Source organism: Trachymyrmex septentrionalis, unplaced genomic scaffold, assembly GCF_001594115.1.
Source record: "Trachymyrmex septentrionalis isolate Tsep2-gDNA-1 unplaced genomic scaffold, Tsep1.0 scaffold11, whole genome shotgun sequence".
Taxonomy (NCBI): Eukaryota; Metazoa; Arthropoda; class Insecta; order Hymenoptera; family Formicidae; genus Trachymyrmex; species Trachymyrmex septentrionalis.
Genome location: NW_017304228.1, coordinates 854,923 through 869,566, shown reverse-complemented (window position 1 = coordinate 869,566; position 14,644 = coordinate 854,923). Strand labels below are relative to the sequence as shown.

General features: G+C 39.3%; 1 protein-coding gene across 2 annotated transcripts in view; it reads right to left on the bottom strand.

Moving 5' to 3' along the window:
* LOC108750080 (growth factor receptor-bound protein 14-like) overlaps positions 1-14,644 on the bottom strand; it is a 324,408-nt gene that overhangs the window by 33,002 nt on the left and 276,762 nt on the right. For both annotated transcript variants that reach the window (XM_018489315.1, XM_018489324.1), the window contains exons 9-10: positions 10,341-10,568; positions 4,672-4,779 (exon numbers count right to left, since the gene is read on the bottom strand). In XM_018489315.1, coding sequence (XP_018344817.1) covers positions 4,672-4,779; positions 10,341-10,568 — 336 coding nt within the window. The remainder of the gene's footprint in view (positions 1-4,671; positions 4,780-10,340; positions 10,569-14,644) is intronic.

Sequence of the window (14,644 nt, the reverse complement as noted above, 5' to 3'; positions counted from 1 at the left end):
TTGAAATTTATTTAGCGTATATCAATTTATATTCGCGGCTTTGAAAATGTGTTTTTAAAAAAATAATTTAATAATACATTATACATAATAAATTTAAATATAAAAATTTATATCATAAATTAATTTTTTACTTATATTCATATTCTCACGTAGATTATTATAAATATATTTCGTTTAAAATGCAACGAAAAGAAATTTTACTATTTTCCTTCTCTTTTTCACAGATATCTTTTCAAATTTAGCAGATTAGATTCGACTAATTTTCACGTGAACCTTTACTTCGGAGCTTCGTCCTACCCATTCAAATGTTCAATCTCGTACACTATGTAACAGAAGAGAGCACGGAAGACAGAAAATGCGAAGCTCGCACTGTCGGTTTGTTATCGTCGCGACGTGAAGTACACTTCTATCTCTCTAGGAATAAAGATAAAAGCGAGACACGAACGAACGATATCCGTGATCGAAGCTTTCAACCGAAACGAAGTGCAAGACAGGTTTGCGCTTTCGTCTCTCAGACCCCCTCGCAAGGATGTACAATGCATGAGACTTCGGAGAGGACCGTTGAAGTTCCGTCTTTCCGCGCTTCACGTAGTCTGCCTTCCTGAATGGTTATTTTTACATTCCTTCTCCTTTCCGCTTTCTACTATCAGCGTATGTGATCAGAAAAATCGAAATTACATAATTATAAAAAAATTTTGAAATATCGTTAACTAGATTAATATATCTCTTGAAATACGAGCAGTTTGAAATTAGTTTCTTGCTTATAATTATTTTAGTAGTAAAATTATATAAATCCACATATCATTATAAAGGATGTAATTTCCTGTCATTATACTGTGAAATTATCGTTAAACCATGCCAGATCACCTTTATCAATTACGGCACTTTTGTAAAACAACGCTTAACTATCTTTTCTCTCGCACTTTTTCGCATTAAGCGCGTAATACCGGTTATTTTCTCTACTGGACTTTAATTGTCATCCTCCGTGCTCCTTCGCTGGATAATTCATAACTGGCACGAACAGTAATTTATTGCCGGAAACTCGTTAAGATCGCTACTTCAGAACCAGTTCTTCAAAGCGGTTCGATAATGCATCTCACACACCCGCTCCAACTAATCGATATCAACTTCCTTGTAGAAATTTCGCGGATACTTCGTTATTGTAACAATTACGAGTGTACAAAAAAACCACATCATACAATAATCACAAGAGAGATTAAAACCGCTATGATAAATCGCCGAGATTGTGGATACAAGAAAAATGTAAAGTCATATGTGTAGATGCCATTAAAAAAATCTCGTGCAATTTTATTCATAAACGTAACAAATTCAAGTAACAATATAAAATATTTCAGTTTATTTGTGTGTAAGATAAAATGTTCACGACAGCACATTAAATAAAGAATTTTATCTTTAAAATTAAATTTTATTTCGAGAAAAGTTCACACAGTGCTCTGACCTTAACATTAAATTCTTTTTCTATATATTTTAATTTAACCGAGCATATTTTAATTAATGATAAAATTTATCTTGAATCATTTTTTTTATTAACACAATTTTGAAACATGCGATGATGCAATTTTCATGGTTCACTGATAAGACGATTTAACAACTTGTAAAATTCTTTCTCTCAAGTAATGGCGATCGCAATGAGAACAAGAATTACATCTTTATCTTTCTAACGATGAAAAAGAGGGACGAAAGAAGAAATAAGTCAGAGAAGATGGACGGGGGTAGATTGGTACGTGTCTAGCTTTGAGAGTACACACTGACGACGAGGGGTTGTCGTCCCTCTGACTGGTTGGCTGGCACGGAAACGACCTTGGAATCAGCTGTGCGATACGAGGATGAAATTTCCTACCGAGACGCGTCGACGTCTTAGCGCGTAGGAGGACCCGAAGAATAACGTGATAGGAGAGAGGGTGAGAGAGAGAGAGAGAGAGAAAGGGGAGGGGAAGAGAAAGAGAGCTTATATCTCGACGAGGTCGGGGATGGCACGACAATGAGGTCACTGAGATCCGATGGGGATGAATTCCTCTTGGCATTCCTTGCGTAAGTTACGATAGCACTTCTCCGAGAAAATTTGCTTTTCAAATCGTAAAAACGGTATGCGAGTGTTCTTTTTAACATCTCCTCTTCTCCTTTTAATTTCATTTACACATTCAAGAAGAACATATTAACATATGATGAATCTCTCCCGCGAGATTTTTATTTCAATTTTATTTGTCACTTCAGTCGAAATATAACATAAATAGCAGATACTCAATAATTAACGGTAATAATATCGCATGAGCGCGCTGTTAAGCTATTAATTTCGCTAAACGAGATCCACGAAAATTATTAATAAAGAGAATCCTAAAGAATAACCGATAAAATTCCCCTTTTAAATTTTAATGTAATCGATTCTCTTACACATTTATCTCATTATTGTTACGCTTTACTGGTATATCGGTGATATTTTTAACAGATACGTAAAGCACAGTCGGTACATTATTTATTCGGTTAAATTCAATTATGAAGGTGTCTGAAAAAGTGCATATAATAACAATAATAATTTTAAAATTCTTAATCAAAAACAATCTCTTTTCACAGCAGCTAAATGAATAACACACTCGTTTATTAATTCTACTAATTAAGCAGAATTGTTTTTTGTTTTTGACATTTCCATTCGGATTATTTCTCACATATAAATTGCAAAAATGTAAATCTAATTGCCATAACAACTAACGAATCAAACAAAATAATTGATTAATCAAACTGTCCAAATATCTTTCTCGGGAAAATTAATTTTATCACCGATGGCTTTTGTTTTGTCTTCAGCCAACCGATTGCGAGCAATCGCAACGAATTGCGTCCGAAAAACGAGCTGATTGTGGATTGGCGAATTTATTATCGTAGCGTTGTACTGGCCACGATAAAATCCACGATATACGATACTACCTAGTCGCAATGTAATTCGTTGCCGTAGCTTAACCATTGTATAAACAGGGCGTATTGCATGCATCGAGAGAAGGAGAGGAGAGAGAGAGAGAGAGAGAGAGAGAGAGAAAGGGAAAAACCAGTCGAAAGAGAACTATTGCACCTGTGCACTCGAGGTAACGAATGCACAACCACATAACGAATAGATCTCGACTGGGAGCTGCCCCAGCGATTTTCGCATATTTCGCACGGAATTTCGCATTAAAGATCAATAGTTAACGAGCTATTTGCTATAATTATTCAGCCACTAACTGTATCGGCATCCAGTGTGCCGCATCGTTACGCTGGCCGATACATGTTCTCATATTCCCGTTCATTCATTCATTTGCAATGAATTTTCTTATATTACAGTGTATCAATTAGAGAGAGCTGATAAACACTCGCAACCCGCGGAGAACAATAATATAGTTTTCTCGACGGGAACGTTATTTACCACAATATACGTAGAAATTAATAAACGAATTTCTTCATTTCAACTGTAAACAGCATAATAATTTCAATGAACAAATCACAAAGCACAACGGGCATTATGTGGTGCATTTTGCGTAACTGAATTTAGGCAGATAATGTATCACGATAGAGTTTCGTGCGTTAAAAAATACTAAATTTTAATAAATACTGGATCAAATAACACTAACTAACTACATTAATTTACTTAGCCAATATACATTTATTCCATTAAAAAAATAATATTTATATTAATGATTCTTACAAGTAAATATATGTTATAAATATTTAGTTGGTATTATTCAAACAAAAATATTTATTGAACTTTAGTAAAGTTTTGCTTCAATGCGTTGTCACGTCAAAAATACCAATTGAATAACAAAGAAACAAAGGGATGAAGACGTTAATCGAAGAAAGGCGTTGAAAAGTGCGAGATCGCGCGAGCTAATCGAGATCCCGAGATAGTAGACGCTATGAAAGTTCGACGAGAGACGGCGGCTCGTGCAGGAAAAGGGATAACTGAAGGCAATGATCGAACGTGGCGTGACCCGGCAAATTACTGTCACTCGAGGTAATTTCAGCGTAATCGCCTCTTCCATTCCATTTACCGCGTCTAAAGCGAAATTTACCTTTCGAGCGTATCCGAGGCGAGAGAGCGCGGCCGTCGAAAATACATCGCCCGCGCGCGCGCGCGCAATGACGAAATAATTTGCTAGGAGACACCTCGTGATTCTATTCATCTACCTACACATGTAGCAACAATGTATGCTGACTCTTCCTATGTATCTTTTCTTTCTCTTGAGATTCAGTCCGCGATTACTGCGGCGAGATTATTTTACGAGATAAAAGAGTGAATAACTAATTTACAGCTTCTTATGGAAATATATAATAAGAAGGTACACTTAAAATGTAAACCAAATTCGTTAATAATTCATGACACATTTCATAATGAAATAACGTCGATTCCATTAGCGTAGCTGTATTAATAAAATTAACAGTAACCGTGAATGAATTCAGGCAAAAATTCTTGTTACATCAAAATATTTATGCGAATGATAGAAAAACCTGAGCACCTTGTACAATCAACGAAATAAAAATAAATAACTCGTAAAGATGAACTAATTATTACAAATTATTTATCAATTATGCTCAGTTTTCTTCTCGTCATTCTTCAAAACTTGTTCTTACGCACTTGTTCTCAGATACGTCTGTACGTTCACTCGAAAATATGTACATAGCACTTACGTTGGATACATTGTAGCTGCTGTATTGCTCTTTGGGGCTGCCTCCGCCGTTCTGTTCGCACTGCTTGTTCTTGAAGGCTCGGTAATTCTCTCGTAGCTGTTTGCCGTACTGGAACACAAAGCGGAGCGGACATCGTTAACGCGCGAGTGTTGCAGTTCGCAAGATGCGCGCGACGAGTAAACACGCCGCGCGCCTAACCGATTCTACGCTCCGGGCACATCGTAACATCCGAGGCCGATAAAGCTGACGGGTGTAAAAAAAAAAAAAAAAAAACTGCACCTGCGATTTGCATAATTTCACACGCGTCACTTTGTCGACTAGCGCGTGCTGCCCAGCTGTGCGAGGCGAACCCTCGATCGATATACCTCGCCCGTCGAGGTATCGCGCTCGCCTAGATAAATTCAACGTTGCTACGCGGACAGAATACGAAAATACCATCTGATATTTTTCTCGATTTCTCCGACAATTAAATTCCTTTTCCTCTCGTCTTTTTGAGATGCGCGAAGCTGTACAAATGTAATTACCATATTGTGAGAAGAATTTGGAGAGGAAAAGAAAATAAACCGACGTGAGAAAAAATTAATTTTGATAATTAAAAAGCAATCTTATCGTACACGCTTTTACGTCCAAATTATTACATACACGTACAAATTTATTTACATATCATTGCATCTCTTATAAACGTAACGTAACTCGTAATAGTATCTCGAATGATGTTGAAACATACAAAATGAATGTCACGCTTCGAGTCTATTTTTCGAACAACAAGATTAGTGATACTCATTTTCCGACTCGAACTGTAATCCTATTTCTTGCAAGCAGCTTGCGAATGCAGGAGGAATATTCGATCGGAACAACCAATTCATTACGTCGGGAAATATCTACGCTTCGCAAGCGCAACGATAAGGTTCCATGATTGAGTCAAAGGTAATCCGTGTGAGCTGCTCTAAGCTCCTTATATCGCCCACGTGCTAGAGAACAGTCATTTAAAGCAAAGCTGACTTATGAATGAAGTTTACTTCCTTGCTCACTCAGAGATTCCATAAATTATCCATTCAAGAAAAATTACTACAATTCTAAATATAAATATATATTACAAAAAAAAAACGCAGGCAAAATATAAAATATCATTTTTTAATTAATTCCAAACAGATTTTGTTTGGCTTAACTTCAATTTAACATTAATAGACTTTGTATAATTTTATAATTTATGTAACTACTTAAAATCGAAAAGTAAAGATCAAATTTCCATTCTAAATAAAAAGTCCATTAAAATAAAGAATTTCATTCTGGAAAAATAAAGAATTTCGGTAAACAAAAAAAAAAAGGAAGGAAAAACGTGTATGTACTTTGTGCAGGAGCAAGTATATGTCAACCGCGCGGCGAGACGAACGCGAACGCGAACGCGAAAAACGAGACGAGACAAGACAGGAGGAACAGACGGTGCCACGTGAAATAATGACGGTGAACGTGTGCATAACCGTAGGACCCAGCAGTGGTATAACCATCGTATCGACCCACAAGACAGTCGGGCGCATCCATGCTCGACTGACTGCTCACGCACACGCGCGCCCACCCATACACGCGAGCGTAAATTGCTCGTGACGTGCATGGCACCCACACGCATACACGCACAGGAGTAGTAATATACCAATGCGGGCTGTAGCTTGCACCGTGGTACGAAAATTATCCCGGTGAGCTTTGTGACCGGCGAGAACTCGCTTGGCAACAGCAAAAATATAAACTCGTACTTTCCAACTTTTATATTAATGCATAAGTTAAACAAAAGTTCTCACATAAGTTCTCGAGTTATGCATCCCTTGTATTTCATAAATAATCTTGTTAATTTTCATTTAATTTCATTAAAAAATTATTCCTCCGCGCAATTCCTGGCAACTTGCAATTTTAATTCCTCCGTCAGCAATAAAGGTCTTCGAGAAAAGGAGCAAATTTCTGTTATTGTTCTGAATTATATAAAAATTTGAAAAAATTCTGGTAAAATTTTTCAAAGTTTTAACGAGTTGTTACCATCATAGAGGTACTGTATTTTATGTATTTTTCACAGATCTAGATTTATCTAATAGAATTCATAATCAAAACATCGATAGTGCCTTTCCAATATTGCCGGCGGAGGAGTCAGAGAAGAAAATAATTGAGTCAATACTTTCATTTGACGATACTGTAAAATTTCAATAAAATAAAGATTCTACATTTCACGATATATATGTCAGTAAAATATCCTATTGATTAAAAAACACATCCAAATATCATTCGTGTCATCGATTGTCTCGTCGCGCACTTCTTGCTTGACGCTGAAAGTAAGGGAATTTAAACGAAGACCGGGATTCGTCGCTTTCGCATTTCGGAAGTCGGGATCGAGGTGGATGCGAAGATGAAGGGTGGCGGCGCCAAATTATAAATATAAGGCGGCCCTGGAGTATTGCCGGCGTGCGCGCGTTTGGAGAGATAATTATGTAATTCAATTATTCGCAAACGCAGACGAGAAACGCGCCGACGAGGAGAGCGGCAAGGCATGAATGTATGCTAACGTTAATCAGCGACAGAGTAACGGAGAGCGATAACGAAGCACACGGGCTCTAAGTAAACGAAAGATAATGCCGCGTCGAATCCCTCGATATCACAAAATCACGTTCCCGATAATACGGCGTTATTGATTAAAAGCTGTTGAAAAGTTGGTCGCTCCACTAGTCGGTCGCGACAAGTTTCCCTCGTAATTAAATGACTGCGCAAGTCAGCGCGATTCATTCTTGGAATCATTCTCGCTGTATAATTAATTATAATTCGCGGATCGCAAGAAACTCCATATGAACAGAGAGATACGTGTAATCGAGTAGATAGAAAGCGACCCCGTATTATATGCGACTTAACTTTATCCGCGGCTCTTATTGCTACGATCTGATCTATTCACTTTCTCATTATCGTTATCATTTCTCGAGACGGGCAACAACCGTGACTTAATAACAATATTTTATTTATAATTGGCAGCGGCAATCAGAAATATCATAAATCATATTTTTTCTAATCGCTATATCGACTTATCGTCTCGCAAGGAACCTGGTCCAGAATTAATCCGACGGGTAACGCGCGAGGATAATCTTCTATTCATTCTAATCTATTATTTCGATATCTATATTAATAAATCTATCGACATGTTTTCTATTTTAATTACTCTCGCCATGTTGGACTTAAACACAGATAACATTAATTCTATAAACGTGCTGAAACTTCCACACAAATAAGAATACTGAAGTTACCGTGACATCTTCTATCTCGGACCATTCCTCGCAAATTAACAAAGACTAATCCGAGCCCTATACTTATTGTTAGACTTCGCAGATTTCTAGTGAAGTGAATCAAAGTCTGCGAAGATTGAAATACGATGAGGAAACGAGACAAGGGAGAAGAATGACGTAGAAACAAAGGGAGCACAAAAGGATACGGGAGTGTCAATGTCTTCTCGATCAAAGCGAGCCCTGCAAATTTCTCCAAGCTTACCCGTTCATTTGTTCTCTTCTTTCTCCCCCCCCCTCTCTCTCTCTCTCTCTCTCTCTCTTTCCTTTACCCTTCCGCCTTTCCAACTCTTCTCGTTCGCCGCATCTCATCAGACTCCTAGCTTTTTCTCGGATGAAAGAGTTACAAAGGCCTCACTGAGACACGCGTAAGCACTACCTTAGTGCCGTTACCGACCAAGACGACGTCTCATCCTTTTCCCTTCGGATAGAAGGTGGAGCCGAGAAACAGAGAGCGAGCGAGCGCGAGAGAGAGAGAGAAAGAGAGAGAGAGAGAAATGACGGTGAACGACGGAGCTAAGCGAGAGACGCCGAGAGCCGGAGAAAAGAGAAGAGCACATAGTAAATCCAGAGCGGCTAGGTAGGTAGATAGGCTGACAAGAGACGCAGACAGGCATGGATGACCAACGAGGCCGATAAACACTAGGCAAGTCTGGCCTGTCTGCTCGCCAGCGGCCACGGTGGTACAGACGTATGGCTCGAGGGACTCTCGAGGATGCACCGACACAGGTTGGGTTACGATTCTCTCTGATGCAAGGTCTCCGAATTACATCCCGTGGCAGATGAATTTGCTATCCGACCCAGCGTAAGCGTTACTCGGAATGAACATAAGTTATGATGATAATAGACAGCGGAAGAAACGCTTGCGAGAGACGCAGCAGTTGTGTAAATTAAATCAAATCGTCGAGACCAAGAGCGAGAATTAAATTAATTAAATCTGGAAATTAAATTCAATGGAAAATTATTAGGAAATTTTGGCGTAAAGCGTAAATATATGGAATGCCATTTAAAATTCGGTTTTTCCCCATAAATATATCGCTGGAGTTGTTCTATTGTAGTTTAATTTTCACAAATTCACAGCTCCGAAAAAAAAGCTATTTGTACGTTGATAAATATTACATTTTTGATTCTTGATTCGCTTCGCAAGCACGATTATCATTCTACGAACGATAGAACGATGATAATATGCCATGCCCGAGGTTTACTTCCTGGAGAGGCGGTCTGAGCAGCCACTTCAGCCTGAGGAAGAATAGGCCCGTGAAGAGTAGCGTAATAAGGAGTAAGCGGCCGTAGTCTAAAGTCTTTCTCTTTCTCTCTCTTTTTCTTCGGCGAAACTGCCAATCGCGCGTTGCTAGCGCACACCGTTTACCATCCACAAGTTATTCTTCTCAACGAACACTTCAACTAAAGTGAGAGAGAGAGAGAGAGAGAGAGAGAGAGAGAGAGAGAGAGAGAGAAAGAACAAAGACTGTCTACGCTCGAATATAAACTGATATTATTATCAACGATAATGGGAAAAAAAGTCTCAGTGTCTCAATTTTTGTCAAAAAAAAAGAGGGGAAGGGGGAAGCAAGAAAAATGCACCCTGTCAGTGCCACGACTACTTTAAAAGAAGAAAAAAATCGTAGTCATACGAAACGTGCTGAAGCTGCGTGATATAGTGTGTACGTACGTCGACAAAAGTAAAGTGTTCTTCTTTCTTCGTTAAACACGAACCGCGCGCGAGTCACGCAACTTCTTTGAACTTCACGAAGAAGTTTCGACATTCGACGTCGACGCGAACGCAGGCGCGGTAGAAATGGGGAGGAACGGAAAGAAAATAAGGCTCATTATACCCGTCTCCATCACGGACCTAATGATACCCACGGCCCGTCCACAGAGGGATGATCACATTGTAAAAGAAGAGTCGAATAAGAAGACGCGGAATCGGCTGGGAAACGAAATATTGCAGCGATACTTTGTAAGCGTTATTATCCTCACCACAAATTTAAGTACCTATTTCTCCGGTTGATATTAGCTTTCCCCTTATATTGTAGCGGTTATTTACTAAAGCTGGCATGGTCATTTATATACCCTCCGTATTATTAATTCTTGATTATACACTTTCCACGCGAATCTACCGACGTTTGTTGTAACCCCAATCGACATTACCGAGAGTGTACACTTGACGTAATAAACTAACATTTCCGTTTGGACGAGCAACAATTTCGTTCAAATAGCTCATCCAGTTTGGGACCTTTAATGGACCTCCATCCCAAACTACTCACGAGACACACTTGAATCGCCGTGCTATAAGTATTGTACTTTCTTCGGAATAGGAAACGGAAATGGAGCTAGGAAAAGAAATCACATTCTCACCTTAGCGAGTCTCATGGCTGTGAGCCAGCAGGTGCGCGATTTTTCGTTCTCGAAAATAATGACCTTGATCCCAGGCTCCCCAGCCTCCGTATCTTCGGCTTCGGCGTTGCTGTTCGGCCTCAGGCAGGCGCCCCACTCGAAGGGTGCGCCGAAAACCCGCTTGGCGTTCGGTATCCTGTAGACGTTGTAATCCGACAAATGCGCGAGTGTGATTAGTTGTTCGTTGTCCTGTAACAAAAATAATGACATACACTTATTAACATTTTCCTCGGAGGTGTATTCAACCTGAAATTATTCAAAAGGCAACTGAACCGCGTTCAAAATAGAAAAGCTTATTACGAGAAATTACTATCTTCCTTCCCGTATTGCAACATTTACGTTACAAACGCGAGTTGTATAACTATTGGTAATTCAACTTCCCTTAATAATACGTTTATGGTCCACGGTTAATGAAGATATAACATAATGGTTGTTTGTTCTCAGTTATTGTGTATTAAATGAATAATAAGAACAAACGCTAATTACCAGCTACGTTTTCAATTATTATAAAACCATTGGTGTAATAATTAATTAATCAGTACGGCCGCAATAACTATAATGATTGTAGATGAACCGAGCGAGATCTTCCCGTGGGAGTAACGCGAACAAAGTAGTATAAGCGTATCTACGAGTTGCCCGCAAGCAAAAACCGTCGCGAGATACTTTTCCCAGTAGACTCTCTCTCGTTCCGTCGAGACTTCCTATAAGAGTCTTCATCGGATTCAGCAGAAAACTTTCTTTCGCGACGTCACCGGGAATCGCGGGGGCAATTTATTATAACGGCGGGACAATTTTTACGGCGGCATGCCGGCTGTGCACATCGCACAGGAAGCACCGCAGTGACGACAGGCTCTTATCGCGAAGTCACCATTATTTGCCTGCAATGGAGACCGGGAAAGTCGCGTTTGTCGAGTGATTTCCGGCAGTAAATATTCATGGATGTAGGTGCGTTCGACATTCTTTAAACGGAATGCGTCAAGGTTGTATGTATCGCACATCCGGAAAGCAAGCTTTCCGTCTCACGACGTTTTTACAAATAAAAAAATTACGCTCTCATCTTAATTTCCTAAAATATATCTCGATTATATCGATTATATACGTATCGAGTAAGATTATTAGCAGAAATAGAAATAGCGAAGAAGTATATTACAAGGAAAGAACGATTTTGCTGAAGTATCTAAGAATTTAACTAGGTATACAGATTTGAAAATAATTTTATTAAATCCTGAATGTAATTATGTAAGAATCTCAAGCCTGATGAATAATGCTGCAAAAAGCATTTTGACATTCTAAGCGATCAAATTCTGCATAATTATTTTGATAGTTCAATAAAAATATTTTCTAATAAAGCAAAAATAAACGAGGGACTCTTATAAAATATAAGAGGATTTGTTAAAAAATACTTTCAGATCTGCGTCTGAGTTAAATTTTTAAATACTTCAATAAAATTGTCCTTTCCGTGCATTTTTTACATCTAAAGATGTACCAGCCCTTCTTTAACATTTTTATATTTACGTTTTTTATATTTGTGTCAATATAATATTATACTTCCTTGCTTCCAATAATGCGACACACTCTACTTCGAGAACTGCATCGCAGACCTCAGTAATTAAATAAAATTACCAACGTCAACACAGGAACAGCAGATTAGCGTGGATAACGAGATGTATGCGCGACGCCCCGATGTCTAACAATTTCACGCGTAGCCGGTGTCACAGCGCTTTTATATTTAACTCGGCGCGTACTATCTCGCCAGGAGGTGCCATCCACGTTGTTCTACTCTCTGACCTTTATCCGCTTATCGGCACCTGTATGATAAGCGGCCAACCATGAACCATCGACCGGTCGATTTTCAAAAATCACCTTGTACAATCGCGCTACGTTTCCTGTCACGTCGTGAACCCCTTCCATTAATAGCAAGTGTTATGCGTGTGCACGTATTTCCGCGAATTGCCTGAATATTCTTACGATACTTTAGTCTCACACTTTGAGACAAAGAGTAAAATCAACAATCAATTATCTAATCGTTGCGTAAATACATCCGATCGTATCTATTAATTAAATATCGAGATCTCGCCTTATTTATACGCGTCTACCGATATAGAATAGAATAATTATTCAATTGTTATTATCTCGTCTCGCAAACCAAAAATCATTATGCGGCGCATCTCTCTCGAGATCGAAAGGCGCATTCCTCTCGTTTGTTCGTGCCGCGTTGAGAGGAAGGGTGCGGTTGGTCAGGGACTCGCAGGTCTCGAGAAAATCCTGTTGGCCGTGGTCGCCGCTGTGCTTCGTGCCAGCGATGCTGCCGCTGCTGTTGCTGCGCAAGCATTCGTCACGCGTGCACAAACAGATGGATAAGGCAAGGGGGAGTGAGGGGGAGGGAGGGGGAGGAGCAGGAGAAGGAGTACGTGTAAGAGACGCGGAGCGAGATAGCGGCGGCGGGACCGTTGCAATACGGTTCAGCTAATATTTGACGATTAGCTCGGTTGCACTCTGTACCGCGGGAGAGCGGGGCTGCGTGAACGGTTACGTAACTATTATCCAGCTAACCATGGAATTATGGGCGAAAGTGAATGGGAGATGGATGAAAAGGTGGAAAGATATTAGTTAAACAGTGCCCGACTGCGGAGTAGTTCGCAGTGCTTGGCTGAAAATAAACAAACGTACGTAGCACGTCAAGCGTAAGGGATATGTGAAAATATAGGAGAGTAGACAGAGGAAGCAGAGAGAGAGAGAGAGAGAGAGAGAGAGAGAGAGAGAGAGAGGGAGCGGAAGAACACGGGAAAATCCGGTGATACCTTCCCGTAATTTTACGGGGAAATTGCCCACGTAAGATTTGCATGTCTACCCGCAAATACAGCTTCGCACCGCTTCTTTTGATGAACGCGCGCCCGTAATTCTGACACGTGTAAACCGTTGTCATGTGCATATCAGACGCGCCCGTCACGTTCCGTGATCGATCGTGCGCCGTAATCTTTTGAGGATTGTGTCTCTACACGCAGGAGATAAAAATACACGTTAAAATACGAGCAAATTAATAGAAATGTCAGAGACGGAGGCGGGCTGGCGATTAAGGTGAGAAAGGCAAGAGTCTGGAGTCGATTTCTCGGTACCGTCACGCTATTCTAAAAACGTTAACGAAAAGATATAGTTGAGATAATTTAAAATTAACGATATTTCTGATCGTGTGTAACTTGAGAACTAATTTTTGTTCTTAATCATTACAATTATTATTACTTGAATAGCGGAATATAGTATAATAATACTACTTATAACGTAAATTACTTATTTCTTGGTGCATTTACTTCAAGACTGTTGTAACTTCGAGTACAGCAATTCGCAATGGAGATGTATTCGATTTCCATTGCAAAATCATGCTGAGACATTGGCAAAAGCACTTTATGATCTGCATATCTCAAGTCGATGTCAGCATATATTGCGCACGTTGATCTCTCGAGTAGCTGGATGGCCGCTACTCGAATAAATAGTAAAAAGAAAGTAGGATATAATCGAAGAAACCCCTTCATCGTTTTTCGTCCTTCATCCTGTTATTTTAGCGGTTATTTAATCGATCACTGATCACTGACAATCGTGCACTGATATGAATTTTATATTTTTCACAATTATACCCGCTCATTATAATTGTTATTGTATTCTTTATCATATTAATTATCACGGTGATAAAAACAATAGTAATTGCGTCAGTTAAATAAAATGATTAAATTATATATTTAAATAGCTATCAGTTTCTTTTAATTAAATTTATCGAAAGAATAAAAAATATCATACGATTTTGTAATTCATCAAAATACTTCTTACAAAGTCCGACGATGGATTTTTTTCCGACGAAAAACTGCTGATACAGCAGGAAGCGGAGAATTGGGGAGAAGATAAAGATAGAAATCGAAAGAATTGATTCGAAATGGGAGAAAAGGAAGAGAAGATTCAAGATGAAATCTGAGGATTCGAGATGAGAGAGACTCCAGATTTATTTTATTTTAGACGATACCTTGTCGCGAAATCAACAATTCACCGTGATGAAAAAGTCCCGATAACACGTCAACGAGCAGTATAATGATAAGTATATGAATAAGATATTACAGAGATTCGCGATAACCCCTCGCGGGGCCTGTTCCTGTTCGTCATTTTTTATACGCGGCAGCCAGGAGAATTATTGGCATTTCCGTCTAGGGATACACGACTTCGGAAACAAAACCGGTTTATAAATAATTCCAGAAGCACGCTCTCTCGCGCGATTAAAG